General features: G+C 47.0%; 1 protein-coding gene and 1 non-coding gene across 2 annotated transcripts in view; one reads left to right on the top strand and one right to left on the bottom strand.

Moving 5' to 3' along the window:
- The first annotated feature begins 10,327 nt into the window (after window positions 1-10,327).
- TRNAT-CGU (transfer RNA threonine (anticodon CGU)) lies at window positions 10,328-10,404 on the top strand. Its single transcript has one exon. It is a non-coding gene; the product is annotated as a tRNA-Thr (tRNA).
- A 1,652-nt stretch (window positions 10,405-12,056) lies between these two features.
- EFHD2 (EF-hand domain family member D2) overlaps window positions 12,057-19,556 on the bottom strand; it is a 30,697-nt gene continuing 23,197 nt past the window's right edge. The window contains exons 3-4 of the mRNA XM_060259047.1: window positions 13,983-14,117; window positions 12,057-12,370 (exon numbers count right to left, since the gene is read on the bottom strand). Coding sequence (XP_060115030.1) covers window positions 12,236-12,370; window positions 13,983-14,117 — 270 coding nt within the window. The 3' untranslated portion in view covers window positions 12,057-12,235. The remainder of the gene's footprint in view (window positions 12,371-13,982; window positions 14,118-19,556) is intronic.

Genomic DNA, 19,556 nt, shown 5'->3' with positions numbered 1-19,556 from the left:
AATGTGAATAATAAGCAAATGCAATAAAATACAACGTTTAATTCCGGGTATAAGCTTTTGTGTGCATCCACACTTCAACATGCACAAGAAAGCTTAAACCCAGGATTAAACTTTGTTGGTCTTAAAGGTGTCACTGGACACAGACTTTGTTCTTAGCTTCAGACCCATGTGGCTACCCACCTGAATATACTATAAAATACATAAAGACATAAAATCCAAGAGTTAATAATTTAAAACTGTCCATTGGCAGAAGAACTAATCAACTGGCATCATAAATGGGGAGGGACGGTGGCTCAGTGGTAGAGCATCTGCTTGGTAAGCAGAAGGTTCCAGGTTCAATCCCTGGCATCTCCAACTGAAAAGGGTCTAGGCAAATAGGTGTGAAAAACCTCAGCTTGAGCCCCTGGAGAGTTGCTGCCAGTCTGAGTAGACAATACTGACTTCGATGGACCCAGGGTCTAATTCAGTATAAGGCAGCTTCATATGTTCATATGAATAAAATGGATAGACCAAGAGATGGGCCACATCAGTCACAGGGATTAAAACAAACACAAGCAAAAAGCCAGTGATGTAAAGGAAGAAGAATATTTTGCTATTTGGGTAAAAATATTCTCTATGCATTTTGCAATAAAAGCTTCTTCAAAGGGATCTGTCACATAATGCACAATGATAAAAAAGTTGAATTCTCATAGCTAGAAATTATACTATAAAGGTAATTCAATTAACAAATTATGCAAAGTATGAAATTATGCAAAGTATGAAAAAATGTACAATTCCCCCCCCCCAGTGTACAGCTAGCAAAGATTAAAAAAAACAACCACTAAAAAGAGCAACTAATTAAAGCAGTTTTGGCTTCTCCCATTCTTATAATTGCATACAGACAGGAGGGGAAACTGTTCTCTGAATGCAAGAGAGACAGATCAGGCAGATTCTGGCGTAACATCGAAAGAATCTTTTTTTTCTTGCTTTCTGTTAACAAAAAGAGTATTAACTTGCTACTCCTTCAGTACTTTTTCAGCAGGAATGCATGCTCAGTGGTGGTGATTTCCTGAGCTATCGCGCAACTCCCTTTTATACTCAGTATAAGATCATGCAACTCTCTCTATTTCACAGAAGCTGGTGCTTTTCAAAATCCTGACAGATGGAAAATGGCAGTGCCATTCTGAATAGGGAAATTATTTAAAGAAAGCCTGGAAAAACAGTGAATTGTAATGAATTAAGGCATCACCAGACTATTGCATCTAAACATAAAAAAGGGCGATCCCAGAAGAGGGATCACTCAGATCCTAAATGAGAACAGACCGGTTTTGGTATCATCATTGGACAGTATCAAATGAATGCTGCATCATCTTACGGACAGTAGCGAAGTTGTGTGCTTATTTTTGTCACTGTAAATTTATATTGCTGTCACTGTAATGTAATATTGTATAGGAATCACTAATTATATTTGGATACTGTTTTGTACACGGAGAGTACTTTTCTTGTTATTTCTTGAGTGTTTTTCATTCTGGCACGTTAGTTTTTGTCCAGCCCCAAAAGCAAAATCAGAGGGACCATGGCTATTTGCAATATGTTTTGCAATGGATCACTTATCCTCTTCAACTTAATATGACTTCTATGTTCTGCAGTTTTTTTTTAGATGTCCGCTTGTTTTTCCAACATAAAGGTATCTACAGGTATATTTTATAACATATATAAACTGCGAAGAATCATGTGTTTAGTTCCCCAACCTGGATAGCTGACTGGTTATACCTGGATGTAATCTGCCCTGAGCACGTCTGGGAAAGGGCGGAATATAAATTCACCAAGAATAATAAATAATAAAATAAAATGGCTTAGGTTGGCTCCGTCTCATCAGATCTGTGTTCAGTTTGTTTCTCTGTCCATATCTTCACACAGGATTGGATCCTATACGTTTTCAAATTTTCAAGTTTTTGTGGTGTGTAGGAAGTAGTGCAAGAATGCTAATACTCAACCTGTGCTCTTGACAAAGTTTGGGTTGCCATGTGCAGCCCTTAAAGATATAGCTGGCAAACATGTAGAGGAGAAGAGTGACTTTCCATTGTCATAGATGAGGATATGGGTAGAGATACCAATTAAACGCAGACACTCCTTTATTGCTCACAGTCAGTAGGATATTATATCCCCATGGAAATTTTCTTCCGTGTAAAGGGTGACTTTGAGGAATAATTTTGGAACTTACTGGAATGAAACACTGAGTGTAACTTACCTGTTTTTCCACACATCTTTATTATTGTTGTTTGCCTTTAAGGTTGTATTGAATTGTTTGAAGAAGAAGATGATGATATTGGATTTATATCCTGCCCTCCACTCCGAAGAATCTCAGAGTGGCTTACAATCTCCTTTCCCTTCCTCCCCCACAACAGACTCCCTGTGAGGTGGGTGGGGCTGGAGAGGGCTCTCACAGCAGCTGCCCTTTCAAGGACAACCTCTGCCAGAGCTATGGCTGACCCAAGGCCATGCTAGCAGGTGCAAGTGGAGGAGTGGGGAATCAAACCCGGTTTTCCCAGATAAGAATCCACACACTTAACCACTACACCAAACTGGCTTTGTTGTCCTTTAAGCTGTTTTTTAGAGTTATAAAGTTGTGACTGAGAACATGAATAGTTTGAAAAGTGGCTTTTGCTACACAGTTACTTATTGTGGTTTTTGCTGAATAATCTGGGCCAATCAGTGTCTTGGCCTCACCACCCTGGGGATTGGGATCCAAGAGTAGTTTGTGAAGCCACTGAAAGTAGGTCACAGACCAGCCCTCCCTAATGATGACTCCTGCCCTTTGCATCCTTCTCTTTCTTCCCTCCTCACCAGCTTCACATTCTCATCTCCCCCGCCCTCTTTGTGAGGTGAAAAAAAGCCATCTGGCTACAGGTGGAAGGAGGAGTTGGTTTTTATACACCACCCTTCACTACCTGAAGGAGTCTCAGAGTGGCTTTCCTTCCTCTCTCCACATGCCTGTGAGGTGAGTGGGGCTGAGACAGCGCTGAGAAAACTGACTGACCCAAGGTCACCCAGCTGGCTGCATCTGGAGGAGTAGGAAATCAAACCTGGTTCTCCAGATTACAGTCTAGCACTCTTAATCACTGCACCACAGCTGGCTCTCTGGAGAGAAAGGTGGGCGAGTACGTGGGAGCTATTCAGCACACCATGGAAAAACTAGAGGATAGAAAGAGGCATGCATGTGTGTGGGTGGGCTCTGTCATGGTACTGCTCCTTTGGCAGTCCAATCTCTTGCCTAGCCCCCTGCATTGCTTCACTGTCCCCCACCTACCACAGAAGATGCACAGCCCCTTCATGCCAACCTCTTCACTGCCATCTGCATGCATTTCCTCAACCAAGGATCCTCCAAGCACACCTCCTCAGACTCCAGCTCTGGCCCAGCCGGCAGAGGAGAAGGAGACAAACTCCCACTTGCTTGGGGCTGATAGTGGAGGCACTGCATCCTTTGTGTGTTGGTTTATCAAAAACAGCTCCTCGGGCACTATAGAAAATGGAATGCTGACCTAGACAGAGATCTTCTACCAGGCCTACAGTTGAGGACAGTGACGGCCTTCACCATATCCAGCCTATGATCCACCCCCTAGGCAGGGAAATAACAGCACACGCCATCGATGATCCAGATGATGCCTGATTGATTTTATCAGTAACTAATTATTTATCTTATATTTTAATTTATGGTATGTTTTTAATAATGATGTGTACCACTCTGAGCCCTTTGGGGAAGATTGTAATTATTATATAATTATAATAATAATAATAAAAGGTGCCAAGGTCATAGCTTGCCTATGGCACCAAGCAGGACCGGATCTACATGTTTTTTGAGGGGGGGGGGCAAAATTAAAAAATGACTCTCCCTTATGGGCTATTTATTGTCTTATGATCCCATAGAATACAATGGGCTCTATACCCAATTTGGCACCCCCCCTCTGTTGGTGCCCAGGGCCTCTGCCCCCCCCCCCCCCCAAGATCCAGCTCTGGCACCAAAAAACCTTGGGCCAGCCAACCCTTCACCAAGTAAATTTGGACTTCTGGGTGGGGAACCACAGCCATAGAGAATGGGTTAGATTAGAAATTCAAAGAAGAAATGAGAGACGATGCTACACAAGAGACATAAGAGGGCAGTATTACCTATGCTGGAGGACGTACCTTGGTCAGAATTTGAGTGCCTCCCTCAGAGCTCTGGGATTGGCTGACGCTCCTCAACTTGTCTTGCATTCCATGGCATATCCGGATTTGTTGCTTTGCGATTTCTAAAATAGCCTTTTGTTGTCAAAAAAGGTCACTCTGCCCCACAAACACCAGTAGAAACCCAGCATAAAAAATGTGTATGAACTGAAAACTGTTTGAAGGATGAGTGGCTCAATACTTAGCCAACCGAGCACCAAGAATTATTTATGCTGAGCAAATTTTGGTGGAATGGGATATGTGTAGATGTGAACAATTTCAGTGGAAGTGCTTTTCTGGCACACTTCTGGTTTGGAACATTAACTGGATTTATGGCTGTGAGGAAATCAAGAAAAGGATCTTCTGGCTTCATCACTGACGAGAGATCCACAACCCACAGGCAGGTTACATCTTTGCTATCCTAGGAAGAACTTCAACTTCAGATGAAGACCATCCTGGCCCCCTCCATCAACTAGATAAGGCGCCAGACACAGGTCTATCCCACCATGTCAGAAAAAATACTGATTAACACCAATTGACCTAAAAGAGGAAGAAGGTCTCTTTTTTTCTGTATAAAAATGAAGGAAACAATTTTATTTCTTCCCACTGGAATCACTGCCACAGGAAGTGGTGGCAGCTACAAATTTAGACAGCTTCAAGTGGGGATTGGTTAAACATATGGAGCAGAAGTCCATCAATGGTTATTAGCCACGGTGTATAGATGGAACACTCTGTCCCGGGCAATGATGCTCTGTCTTCTTGGTGCTTGGAGGGCAATGGTGGGACGGCTTCTGGAGTTCTGGCCCCACTGGTGGACCTACTGATAGCACTTGGATTTTGGCCTGTTCTTATGACTTATGAAAGCTCATACTGGACTACAAGTTAGAATCATAGAGTTGGAAGGGACCTCCAGGGTCATCTAGTCCAACCCCCTGCACAATGCAAGAAACTCTCAAACACCTCCCCCTAAATTCACAGGATCCTCATTGCTGTCAGATTGTCATTGCTGTTTAAAAACCTCCAAGGAAGGAGAGCCCAACACCTCCCGAGGAAGCCTGTTCCACTGAGGAATCGCTCTAACGGTCAGGAAGTCCTTCCTAATGTTGAGCCGGAAACTCTTTTGATTTAATTTCAACCCATTGGTTCTGGTCCTACCTTCTGGAGCCACAGAAAACAATTCCACACCATCCTCTATCTGACAGCCCTTCAAGTACTTGGAAGATGGTGATCGGTCTCCCAACATCTGTTGGCTGTCCTCGGCCCAAGAGACGCCCGCCTCGCCTCAACTAGGGCCAGGGCTATTTCAGTCCTGGCCCCAACCTGGTAGAATCAGCTCCCTATTGAGATCCAGGCCCTACCTGGCTTATTAGCCTTCTGTAGGGCCTGTAAAACGGAGCTGTTCTGCCAGGTTTTTAGCTGAGGCTGCGGGCGTCTATTCTTGATCTGGTTGGCCTCCCCGGCCAGCACTGTCATCTGTGCTAGGCATCCCTATGAGATATCATGTGAGATGGCTAGGCTGGGCAATATGTGACGTCACAGTAATCTGAGTGCTGCTGAGTTGTCTGTTTTAAAATGTTTTTATTGTTTTATTATATGTTGTACTCCGCCCTGAGCCCTACGGGGAATGGGCGGAATAGAAATTCACTAAAATTAAATAAATAAAATAAATGTTGTTGGCCTTTATGTTGCCATCATACTACCATTTTGGTTTGCTGCACCAGACTAACACTGGAATGATTTCTGCCACCAACCACAGCTCCAAGGGCTGATGAGCAATTTTTTAAAAAATTGTATTTAATCTGTTCATTGGTTTCCTTTGGAGATCATCTGATTGACAGAAGAGGTATAAATGTTTCAAATACATACACCGCACAGCACTGATTGGCCAACCTGTGTGTCATCCATTATGTAGCAACTGCCTTCCCCTTCTAGAAACAGGGCAGTGCAGAATACCCATTGCTTGGGCCTTGTATCAGTCACAGCACCACTCCTTCCCTCTCCAGCAGCTTTAAAAGTTGGGGGAAAGCAGAAAGCACAGAAACAAACAACCCTACTAGGAAGTTGGTATGCGTGGGGGCGGCAATCTTTTTAAAGCTTAAGGCCAATGATACACTTTTCATCTGGAGCACGGCATCTGTGCTAGAACAGGAGAGAAAGTTGTGTCAAGGCTGGGATCCACAGCAACAAATATTCCCAAATACCTTTGCAGGTGCATCTGTACTTGAACGCTTCAAAGAACTTCTTCTCTGTAGAAGCTGGAAAGCGTCGAGATCAGAGATAGTCAAGCTCTGCATATGGTCGTCTAAGGGCATTCCCTGCCCCTGAGCACTGGCCACAGATCCTCTGGGTGTTGATAAGGATCTGGGGATACAAGTCCCTGATTTGTTTGTGTAGGTGCTGGCAATACCTGCTGAGCCCCAAGGCTACCTGGAACAACCCAAGTGTGTTTTGGAGGCTCACAGAGGCCATGGCTCAGTGGCAGAGCCTCTGCTGTGCATGTGGAAGGTCCCAGATTGGGGGCTGACATGGTGCCCACGGGGATCCACTTGGGGACCCCTGGCTTAATAGGTTTCAATGGCTTGTGCTAATGATCCAACCCAGGGCTTTTGAGGAGGGGGGGGGGCAGAAGCAGCCTAGCAGCTCATCTGCATATTAGGCCACACCCACAACTGGCACCATGGTTTCACGCAGGGCCTATTAGGCCACATCCCCTGATGTCACCATTGTTTCACACAGAACTTTTTTGTAGAAAAAGCCCAGCAGGAATTCATTTGCATATTAAGTCACACCCCCTGCCACCAAGCAAGCTGGAATTGGAAGACAAGAACTGGCCAGATTTTAAGCTGTAACAATCACAACTCCCACAAGAGAAGAAACAGCCTTTGAACACCACAGCATGCTTATGAAATATAGTTTTTTTAATTTTTTGGTTTAAAAAAAATAAATCATACCACTGAAATGGAGCAGCTTTTGGAATCAAAAGCAAACAGTTCCCCCCCCCCCAATCCATCCATTTAAACATACTGAAAAAAGCCAGAGAGGAACGGAAGGAGCTATTTAATATACTGCTTCCCCACCCCCATCCCTCTGCAACCTTCCCGCCCCCCAAGGTTGCCATATGAAAAAATAATGTAGCCTCAACGAGACATTAAAATCTTTTCACCCCTCCCAAAAGGGAAGGGTTGTAGTTTGAAATGAAGGAAGCAATTCAAAATCTCTCACAAAGAAAGAGGAAAACCCAGAGTTTGCAAAGCAGATGGGGCAGAGTCTTTGATTCTGGGAAAAAACAAAATTGGGAATGCGCATCAGCGTGGAATGAAAAGGAAAAGTGGAGTAACTCCTGCTTTTAAAATGCATCTTGTCTCAGCCAACCTTGGACATGACAGCACCCCCCCCCCCAAACTCCTCACTAACACAGGTCTGAGGGGCTGCCAACTGATCACAAAAGACAGCCTTGTTTGCTCCTGTGCCATTGACAGCAGTGCCATCTCCTGAAATGAGCAGGCAAAGCTTGGTGCGACGAGGAGATCTCAAAGTGGTCACCTGCAAAGCTCTGCGTGTCAGAAGGGCAGCACCAGTGCGAGGAATTCTGGTCAGTCTAGGATTGGAGGCAGGTTATAGAGGCCCATGGGCATAGAATGCCCATAGGCTCCACTCCCAATATTGTGTTCAACACCCCCCCCCTTTGTGTTTCTCTCTCTTGCATAGCCAAATTTACCTTCATTTTATTTATTTATAACCTGCTTGTCTCCCCAGTAGGGGGGAAAAAGTGGTTTACAATACCCCCTGCCTACTTCACCCTTACAACCACACTCTAGGGAAGGTCAGGCTCAGTGTGACCGGCTAAAGGCCAACCAGCAAGCGACCATGACAGGGTGAGAATTCAAACCTGGCTTCACCAGATGCTAGCCCCCCAAACCCTAACCACACTGGATTCATTCATATCTCCCTTAGTAGCAGGGGTGGAATTCCAGCAGGAGCTCCTTTGCATATTAGGCCGCACCGCCCCCCCCCCCCCCGATGTAGCCAATCCCCCAAGAGCTTACAGGGCTCTTAGTACAGGACCTACTGTAAGCTCCAGGAGGACTAGCTACATCAGGGGTGTGTGGCCTAATATGCAAAGGAGCTCCTGCTAGAATTCCACCCCTGCTTAGTATTAAGTACATTTTTATCCTGCCCTTCTTCCAAAGAGGTAAGGGCAACACTGTAAGGTTGGTCAGGCTTAGAGTGACTGGCTCAAAATCATCCAGCAAGCTTCCATGGCAGAGCGGGGATTCAAACTTGGGTTTCTTGGATCCTGGTCCAACACTCTAGTTACTACATCAGCTGGCACTCACACACACACATCCTTTAATGTCTAAGCTGCAGGAAATGGTCTTCTGGCACTCTTTCCAGCTCCATAAATCCCAATGGCTGCACAAAGAACAAGGAAGAATCACTGTCATGTGGGGAAGGCGCTTATGGCAGGGGTGGCCAACGGTAGCGCTCCAGATGTTTTTTTGCCTACAACTCCCATCAGCTCCAGCCAGCATGGCCAATGGCTGGGGCTGATGGGAGTTGTAGGCAAAAAAACCATCTGGAGCGCTACTGTTGGCCATCCCTGGCTTATGGGGCTGACCAGGAGGAAGCCTGGAATAAAGTAGCCGAATTCCCTTGTGATCAGCTTCCTCTAGGTATTTCTCCCACTGGGAAATGGGAAACGGATTTGGTTTTCTAATAAGCCCCATGCCAAGCTGTGGCCTCTGGAAAATATCCAGCCATGCCCATGTCAGGCCCTGGCTCTCAGTCCTGAATGTGCTTTCTTCATCTATGAGGGACTAGAAACCCCTCATTGACTTTTTGCATGATGACTTGACAATTTGTGATTTTTCCAAATAAAGAAACGTTTAAGGGGAAATAAGAGAGACAGTTCTTGTTTGTGCATATACACAAGGAAAATTTCATTATCAAAATTATATTTACTGTAGAGAAAATCGGAAGTCTTTTGTGTTCCCTTTCCCCTTTTTATATTTGTTCTTGTTTTTTAATTTGATGTTTGTGCGTGACTCCAATTTTTTACTTTGTATGTCTTCTAGTTTTATTTATGTAATAAAATTTTTTAAAAATTACCCCCAAAGAAATCTGCTTTCCTCCCAAAACTGGCAAAAGATCTCTCTCTCTCCCCCCCCCCCCACCGCTTTCCCAATTTGCCAGGAATATCTGAGAAGGCCACAATTTATATTTGGTGCCTCCCCCATAAACCATGTTCAGGGGGGCAAGGCCCCCTCTCCCAGAGTTCCTGGAGACTTGCTATTAAGGGCACAGGAGAAGGAACTGATAGAAGAGACTGCCCTGGTCTTGTTGGCTTCCTTTACAAGCACTAATTCTGTGCAAAATAAAATTAAAATAAAAAGGGAGGAGGGGTGGGGACTACTTTTCCTATCCAATTCACTGAGATTTCCTGTTACAAAAGCTTGACAGTTAGGGTTTGCCCCTTCCTCGAAAGATCACAGTGCATGCAAACCACATGAACATTTCAAAGCACTTCCCGGTGGTCTCCCAGCCTGAATATTAACAAATGAATACTAGGGAAAAACAACCCAACAACAACAACACATAGTACTCTGGGTTTCACCAATGTGGTTTGCGATTTGGGTGGACTTGCCGGTTCCATCCTTACAAGTACAGAGGGCGTGGAAGAGGCACTTCCTTTACAATCAGCTCACCCCTTCTGCTGGAATGGGCTCACGACAGCTTCAGCACTTGGGTTATTGCCTTGGTAAAACACAAAAACGCACACTTAAAGACACCGCGCGGGTCTGAATGCAGGCCCACTCACATTACCCAGTCACCCTGTAGCGCCCTCCGGGATGGGTGGAATTTCCACTGAAACATGCCAAGACTTGGTGCTGCTGAATGACGAAGTCATTCCAAAAATAAAAAAAATAAAAGACAGCAAGGGCAGTCCACCGCCAAAAGCACGCTAGCAAACACATTCGCCCACCCACCTTAAGAATGGAAGAAGAGCCCTGCTGGATCGGACCAAAGGCCCATCGATTCCAGTATTCTGTTCACACAGTCAGTGACCAGCTGTCTCTAGAAAGTCCACAAGGAGGATGACTGAGGCAGCATGCTCCCCAGCAACTAATATAAAGAGGCCTTCTTAGGGGAGGGTCGATGGCTCAGTGGTAGAGCATCCGCTTCGTTAGCAGAAGGTCCCAGGTTCGATCCCTGGCTTCTCCAACTAAAAAGGGTCCAGGCAAATAGGTGTGAAAAACCTCAGCTTGAGACCCCGGAGAGCCGCTGCCAGTCTGAGTAGACAATACTGACTTTGATGGACCGAGGGTCTGATTCAGTAGAAGGCAGCTTCATGTGTTCAGCCTCTGGTATTGGAGGGAGTAAATATCCATCATGACTAGCAGCCATTGATAGCCTGTCCTCCATGAGTTTGTTCCCTCTTCTTTTCAAGCCGTCCAAGTTGGCAGCAATGTTCCCTCTAAGCTGAGCTAGTGTGAGCGAGCTCACGGTTTTTTAGACTCCAGCTCACCCATTTTTGTCTTCGCTCAGGAAGGATGGCCCCAGAGCGAACCAATTCATGCAGTAGCTCACAACTTTAATGCCAGCAGCTCACAAAATAGAATTTCCACTTGCAAGACTCCACAGCTTAGAGGGAACATAGGTTGGCAGCCGTTATTACGTCCTATAGCGGCGAGTTCCACAATTCAACCTCGCCAGACCCACCCTTTTAAGCAAATCCGCATCTTTAAATGGTGAGGGTGGAGGCAAATTTAACCATGGGAACGTCACCCAGGCAACCTACAAGTCTCTATTTTGTTACCAGTGTTTGTGGGAGACTTGTAGTATCTAATGGACGCAACACTCAGAAGGCAGTGCGTTCAATAACAGCTTGGTACATGACTCACTGACTTAGCAAAAACCCTAGGGGGCTGTCTAGAGCAGGGGTGTCAAATGTGTGGCCCGTGGGCTGGATCAGGCCCCTGGAGGACTCCTATCAGGCCTGCTTCCTTCTCCCTCTCTCGCTACCTTCTGCATTTCAGCTTGCTTTGCCAGGCTTGCTCAATCGCAATCTGTGCTCTTTATAAAGTTTCTATCTCCGCTACCTGGCATTGCATTTTATGACACACACGGCCTGTTCTACAACTGGGTGGTGGTGGACAATCAAGGATACTCAAGGGGGGCGGGGGGGGGGGAAAGAACCAGAGGAAGAGTTTTGGAGGGGAACTGAGGAGTTCCTGATGCCTCCAGGCCACTCACTTTGCTACCTCAGGTAGCTTTAACATTTTCTCTTTTTGGCAAAGCTTCAAGCAAAGGGACTTTTAAAGTGACCAATTGATGCATTTTTCCAATGCAGATTGCGCACGCCAAAGAGGCAGTTTTGCACAAGCATCCTCACCACCAGAGCAAGGATATCACCCCAGGCCCTGCCAGTTCCATGGCCCAAGACCCTGGCTATCACCCTTCCGGCTGGGATATGAAATGATTCACAAGTGGAACGTGCAACGGCCAGGCTTGGACACACCAAGCGGTTACGAAGAGTTAAAGAGAACGCCCACCAACATCGAGACACGTCAATTCACAAGAAAACACAGTGCCGGGCAACGTGGTTGAGGGCAGGCTCTGGGATTTTTGCTTGCGGTATTTACAGGTCGCAGAAAACCGCTGGCCCATTTTTGCAGCCCCAAGGGCTTCCGATTTCAAAAGCTATGGAAGGTCCTATTTCCAAGTTGGTCCGTACAACTGTCTAGAAGCTGCCAGTTACCCAGAAAGAGAGAAATCCAGCTTGACCCCACTCCTGTGACTTCCCGCAGAAGTTTGGTCTGCAGAAAAACTGGCCTGCGAAATTGTTCACATCAAAGGAGGGGAGATGGCAGATCAAATGGAAAACTGCGGGACTTCTGCAGACCAAGCTGTTGCGAAAAGGCACAGCTCGAGGGACTGGTTCAAAAAGCTGGGATTCCCTCGACTGTTAGCAACTTGAGATCATTCCGCTGGGACTGCTCGGGTGGCACTTGTACCCCCGCCCCTTTGCCCAGCAGCGCCCTGCTCAGCCCCGTCACTGCTTGAAGGCTGACTGCAGTTCTTTGAAGGCGGCTTTCCGCTGCTTCATCTCCTCCGCCTGCCGCTTCTTCTCTTCTTGCTCGGCTTTGATCTCCTCTTCGAAGCGGCTGGAGACGTTTATGGCTTGCACCTGAGTGGAAGGAAAGGTAAATCGAATTGAAAAAATAAATGAACAAGCAGCTCACGGTTCGCAGAACCAGGGCTTTTTTTTTGGTAGCAGGAACTCCTTTGCATATCAGGCCGCACACCCCTGATACAGCCAATCCTCCTGGAGCTTACAGGGCTCTTAGTACAGGGCCTACTGTAAAGTCTTGGAGGATTGGCTACATCAAGGGTTTGGCCTAATATGCAAAGGAGCTCCTGCTGCAAAAAAAGCCCTGAGCAGAGCGCACAGAGTGCAGGCTCTATCACAGCCCCCCATTTTTATCTTTGAAGGAGCTCAGGATGGCTTTCTGTGATCCTTTCTCCCCTGTTATTCTCATAACAAGCTCATGAGGGACGGTGGCTCAGTGGCACAGTATCTCCTTGGGAAGCAGAAGGTCCCAGGTTCAATCCCTGGCATCTCCACTAAAAAAGGGTCCAGGCAAATAGGTGTGAAAAACCTCAGCTTGAGACCCTGGAGAGCCGCTGCCTGTCTGAGTAGACAATACTGACTTTGATGGACTGAGGGTCTGATTCAGTAGAAGGCAGCTTCATATGTTCATGAGGAGGGGGAGGCTGAGTGCATGTTTGCTGGGTTTTGGCAATTTCACTTCCTGGAGTCATGAGTTAATTAATTGTTTGCATGCTGGTACTTAGCTAGTCAGTGGTAGGACCTGTCAGCAGCTCTGCACATATCTCCCGCCAGAAGCTAGGTGTCGATATGCATATTAACCTGTAAGGGGAAGCCCTATTTGGGTAATCAATAGATTGGGGATGGTCTGGGGAAAAAGCTTTGCTGTACGTTTATGTGCCTGGCTATTTTGTAGTTTGGTCTGCATTACTCTGGTAACGAAATCCTAACAGTGTTATGGTTAGCTGACATTTAGAAACAGCACTGGAAAGGGCCTCAACGGTCATCTAGTCCAACCCCATGCACATGAAAGAAATTCACAGCTCCCTGCCGCCACTCCTTCAGTGACCCCCTGGCTCTATGCCTAGAGGACGGCAAAAAACCTCCAGGATCCCTGAGCCAATCTGGCCTAGAGGAAAATTCCCTCCTGACCCCAAAGTGGCAATTGGTATTACCCTGGTCTTATAAGAAAGGACCATGAGAGTCAAGCAATGGCCCATCCCTTCCTGCCCTCCCTAAGTTCACAGAATCAGTAATGCTGTCAGATGGCCACATAGCCTCTGCTTAAAAACCTCCAGAGAAGGAGAGGTCACCACCTTTGGAGAAAGCCTGTTTCGCTGAGGAACCACTCTGTCAGGAAGTTTTTCCTGATGTTTACCCAAAAACTCTTTTGATTTCGTTTCAATCCACTAGTTCTGGTCCAGCCTTCCAGAGCAACAGAAAACAAGTCTGCTCCATCCTTCATGACAGCCCTTCAAATACCTGAAGGCTGTTATCGCCTCTTCTCTCATTTAGCGTGGGGTCGTGGCTAAGACTGCCAGACTAGGACCCAAAAGACCCAAGTGTAGTGACAACTGTCTCCTCAACTGATCGTAGGCACACTGGTGGAAATGGCACAGTTGATCTGTTTCTATGACAGCCCTGGGCAAGCCCCCCCTTCCCCCAGCATTCCCAGTTTCTCTCTCCTTACTTTGGCTTCAAAAAAGCTTTTGGCTCCTTTGACACCCTCCGTTGAGACGTCGATCTCTGACAGGCGGGCTAAGGCATGGAGGCCGCTGTCCTCCTCCAGTTCCCCTGCAGCGGCTTTGCGGAAGATCAGAAGGAACTGAAGCGAGGAAAAAAGGAACACAAACGTACAGCGAGGTTAAATGTGTCTCTGGTCCCAAGGAAACCCTGGTAAGGGCAAAATAAGAACATAAGAGAAGCCATGTTGGATCAGGCCAATGGCCCATTCAGTTCAACACTCTGTGTCACACAGTGGCCAAAAAAACCAAGTACTATCAGGAGGTCCACCAGTGGGGCTAGAAGCCCTCCCACTGTGCCCCCCCCAAGTACCAAGAATACAGAGCATCACTGCCCCAGACAGAGAGTTCCAACAATGCTAGACTGGTTTCCCAGGGTACCTTTGGTTAACCACTAAGACTCCAAAAAGTCCCATATGGTAACTACACTTCTCTTTAAAGGCAATGTCCTCAAGTCCATCATATCTTTTTTTTTGTCGGTCAGTAACAGGTGACTTCCGGTGACCCCTTGTGGGGTTTTCAAGGCAAGAGATGTTCAGAAGTGGTTTGCCTTTGCCTGCCTCCAGGTTGTGAGCCTGGCATCCCCTGGTGGTCTCTCATCCAAAAACTAACCAGGGTCGACCCTGCTTAGCATCTGAGACCTGACAAGATCTGGCTAGCATGGGCTGTCCAGGAAAGGGCAGAACACCACAAAAAAAAGGTAAAGGTAGTCCCCCTGTGCAAGCACCAGTCATTTCCGACTCTGAGGCATAGGAGAGCTCAATTCACAGAGGAATAACATCATAAGAGAAGCCATGTTGGATCAGGCCAAAGGCCCATCCGGTCCGACACTCTGTGTCACAAGGTGGCCAAAAAACCCAGGTGCCCCATCAGTGGGGCCAGACCACTAGAAGTCCTCACACTGTTGCCCCTCCCAAGCACCGACAATACAGAGCATCACTTGCCCCAGAAGGAGGAGGAAGATATTGGATTTATACTCTGTCCTTCGCTTGGAGTGGCTTACAATCTCCTTCCCTTCCTCTCCCCACAACAGACACCTTGTGAGGCAGGTGAGTCTGAGAGAACCTCGAAAGAACTGCTCTGAGAGCACTGTGACTGATCCAAGGTCACCCAGCTGGCTGCCTGTGGAGGAGGAGTGGGGAATCAAACTCAGTTCTTCAGATTAGAGTCTGCACACTTCACCAAACCAGCTGAAGAAGAAAGATTCCATCCTGCACAATGGATATCAGCATACCACTATCAGTCTACCATAATGGAGTGTAGTACCATGTGCCTCAAACGCAAACTAAAACACTAGGAGGCTAAGAGCTCTGGAGGCAGAGAGCACTGAGGTCAGCCGGGAAAAACTTGCTGACTATCCCCGGACCGAGAGAGGTGAAGTTGCAAAGCACCCGTAACCGGGCCTTCTCCTCTATAGCCCCGAGCCTATGGAACCAACTTCCAGAGGAAATGCGGGCCCTGCGGGACCTAGAACAGTTCCGCAGGGCCTGCAAGACCTTCCTCTTCAGACTGGCTTTCGCTGATGAAAATGGAAATTGCGAAGGAAACCGCCATCAGAAAAAGTAAACATAGCATTAGCACTTTTAAAAATTAATTAATTTAATTTTAAAACTTAACCAGATTTTAATTAAATGCTTATAATGTTTAATGTAATTTTATCCATTTGTATAATTCAACCTGAACTATGTTGTTAGCCGCCCTGAGCCTGCTCCGGCGGGGAGGGCGGGATACAAATAAAATTTGTTGTTGTTGTTGTTGTAGGTTTTAATTATTTGCCAGTAAATAGGTTTGTTTTCTGAACTTTTTATTGCACACTTGTGTAAAATAAAGGCAATTAATTTTTTTAAAAGTCAAAAAACACCAGATGAGTAACACTACAAGCACTTTACTGACTGGGATACATTGGGAAGACAGGGAAATAAGTTGCCAGTGAGATCGGCCCATTGGACTTACCGTGAGGGGTCCTTCTCCTCAGAGGTTCGGAGGACATCTCTGTGGGTTTTTCCTACTATTCCTTCAGGGAGGCAGGAACACTTTTTTCAACTTCCTGTTGGCGCCTTCGGAATAACCCCGCCCTCAGTTGTGGGACTCCGAAAGCAGTGTCGTCTTCCCTCTAACTAGAAGGACTATAAACACAACTAACAACTCGTTTTAACATGTAAACTGTAAACTTGAACTCCGATAATACTGAAAGTAACACAGTACAAGGGAGATAGGCTATAGAAAGAAACCTAAGCGATGAAAATGAATCTGGGAGTGGCGAGATGTCCTCCGAACCTCTGAGGAGAAGGACCCCTCACGGTAAGTCCAATGGGCCGTTCTCCCTCAGAGGTTGTCGGACATCTCTGTGGGACCTACCAGAGCAGTCCCCTTTAATCGGGTGGGTCTTCATCGCTGACCTCCCCCAGAACATGCAGTAATACCTTTCTCCCAAATGCTGCATCTGCTGATGCCATGGAATGGATCTTATAATGTCTTATGAACGTAGACGGAGAGGACCAAGTAGCAGCTCTACACACCTCTTCGACTGAAGCCCTATTCAGCAGTGCCGCGTTTGTGGAGGCACTCCTAAGAGAATGTGCAGTGATTCCTCCAGGTACCTGTAACCCTGATGCCCTATATGCTTCGCTGATACAGGCCTTCAGCACTGCACTGATGGATGAATTAGACATCTTGTCTCCCACTCTTGGAGGAGAGATGTTGATGAACATGGATTCAGTTTTTCTAATTGACTCAGATCTTAGAATGAAAATCTTCAAGGCCCTGCGCACATCTAACGTATGCCAGACTACCTCCTTTGGGTGTTTGGGTTCTGGACAAAAGGTGGGTAAGTAGATTTCTTGTGAGCGGTGGAACCTAGAAGCAGCCTTAGGAATGAAGGAGGGATCCGTGCGCAGAACCACCTTTTCTTTGTGGAACACGCAAAGACCCGCCTTCACTGATAAGGCCCCCAGTTCCGAGACTCGACGTGCAGACGTGATGGCTACTAAGAAGAGAGTTTTCATTCGCACCCATTTTAAGTCCACCTCTCGAAGGGGCTCAAATGGCTTCTTGGTAAGCGCTGATAAAACGGTATGGAGCCGCCAAGACGGAAAGCGATGGACTGTCGGAGGAGATTTCGATTTTGCCCCCTGCAAAAATAACTGGATGTGTGGATGTTGAGATAGCCTATACCCTCCAACGACCGGTAAGACAGTGGACAGGGCAGCTATCTGCCTTCTCAGCGTAGCTGGTTTTAACCTGGACTCCAGGCCCTCCTGTAAAAACGCTAGTATCTCCGCAATGGAAGGGGAAAGCGAAGGAACCTTTTTCCTACGACACCATCGGACAAAGGCCTTCCAGGTGGTGTTGTATATGCGAACTGTGGAGGGCCTTCTTGATGCTAGCATAGTGTCCGTCACCTCCGGAGAGTAACCTAGATTTCTGAATGTCTCCCGCTCAATCTCCACGCGGTCAGATGAAACCACCCCGGGTCGGGGTGCCACACCGGACCCTGATGAAGCATGTCGGGAAGAACTGGAAGTGACATTGGAAGGTCTATTGATAGCTCTGTCAACATTGAGAACCACGGACGCCGTGGCCAATAGGGAGCTACCATGATGATTTCCGCCTGTAGAGCTCTCACCCTCCGCAGTACTCGAGAAACCAGAGGGACCGGAGGAAACGCATACAAGAGACCTGGAGGCCATATGGCTGTCAAGGCATCTGTCTGTTCGGCTTCTGGATGGGAGAACCTTGTGAAGTACCTTGGTAGTTGCGAATTTGTGTTTGAAGCGAAAAGATCCACCTCTGGTAGACCCCAACGCTGGCATATGAGGTCGAATATGTCTGAGCTGAGGGCCCACTCGCCCTCGCAGATTTCCTGTCTGCTCAACCAATCTGCCTGTATGTTGTCCTGGCCTCTGATGTGTTCCGCCCTTAGAGAGGCCAGATGTTTTTCTGCCCATGTCAGAATTCTTGATGCTTCCCGGTGCAACTGTGAAGACCTGGAGCCCCCCTGGTTGTTCAGATACGCCTTGGCTGCGATATTGTCCGTTCTGACAAGCACATGCTTCTGGAACAATTGGGTCCTGAATGCAACCAGGGCTAGACGTATGGCTCTGATTTCCAGCAGATTGATGGGAAGCAGACTCTCGGACTGAGACCACCTGCCTTGGACTGGCTTGTCCTGAAGAGAAGCTCCCCAGCCCCCCAGGCTGGCATCTGTGAATACCTCCAGGTATGAGGGAGGATGGAACAACTTGCCCTGGCGAAGATGAGACAAGTCCGTCCACCATCGCAAACTCCTCTTGACTGACAACGGAATTATCAGATTTATGGCCTTTCTCTCCATTATCTGAAGTTGAAATGGTCGTAGGAACAGTTGAAGAGGCCTGGAATGGAATCTGGCCCATTGAATCATGTCTATGGTCGATATCAAAAGTCCCATTAGTTTGGCAAGCAACATCAGAGGTGATGATTTGCTCTGGATGACCCTGGAAGCCAAATCCTTGATGGCCCTGGCCTTGGACAGAGGTAGAAATAGCGAATTGCAAGTGGAGTCGATCATTGCGCCTAGGTGTTCCAACCTCTGACTCGGCTGAAGTGAACTCTTTTCTTTGTTCACCAGGAATCCGTGAGACTGAAGACACTGAATGGCCAGAGTTGTCCCCCGAAGGGATTTCTCTTTGCTGTTGGATCTGACCAAGAGGTCGTCCAGATAGGGGTGAATGTGAATACCCTGCTTCCTCAGCTGGGCTATTGGGTGAATTAACATTTTGGAAAAAACTCTGGGCGCTGTTGACAGGCCAAAGGGTAAGGCCCTGTATTGGAAGTGCTGATTCAGTACCACGAACCTTAGAAAACGACGATGAGAAGGGTGGATAGGGATGTGGAGATAAGCTTCGGTCAGGTCTATGGAAGTGAGGTACTCCCCTGACAATAGAGAGTCCATAATGAATCTCAAGGTTTCCATTCTGAAGTGACGTACTTTGACATAGCGATTTAGAAACTTGAGATCCAAGATGGCCCTCCAGTCGCCATTCTTCTTGGGTATGGTGAAAAGGATGGAGTATATGCCTTTCCCCTTCTCCAACCCTGGGACTAGTTCGACTGCTCGAATGTCGATAAGATGCTGAATTGCTTTTGAGGTGATGAGACGTTTGTGCTTCTGCTTGGGGGAAGGTGATCTGACAAATCTGTCTGGTGGAATGCGGTGAAACTCTATTGAATACCCCTCTTTTACAATTTCTAAAGACCATTGGTCTGCCTGAGAGGCCTCCCAGGCTTCTGCAAAGTGGAGTAGTCGAGCTCCCACCGGTACGTGACCGTAGTCATGCCTGCTTGGACTTGCCCTCTCTGTCAGGCTTGTCCATTTTGGAGAAGTTATTACGATTGAATTTGGAGCCGAATGAGCCTCTTTTGAAGGAATTCTTTGGTGTTTCCCAATTAAACTTCTTTGATTCAGAACGATATCTGGCCAAGGAATGTTGGGTCCGAAAGGACTGGGGGCCCCTCTTTTCATTCCTCCGAATGGATTTGGG

This window comes from Heteronotia binoei, chromosome 18 (assembly GCF_032191835.1).
Source record: "Heteronotia binoei isolate CCM8104 ecotype False Entrance Well chromosome 18, APGP_CSIRO_Hbin_v1, whole genome shotgun sequence".
In the NCBI taxonomy this organism is placed as follows: domain Eukaryota; kingdom Metazoa; phylum Chordata; class Lepidosauria; order Squamata; family Gekkonidae; genus Heteronotia; species Heteronotia binoei.
Note: the sequence above shows the minus strand (reverse complement) of the source record. Positions and strands in the feature narration are given on the sequence as shown.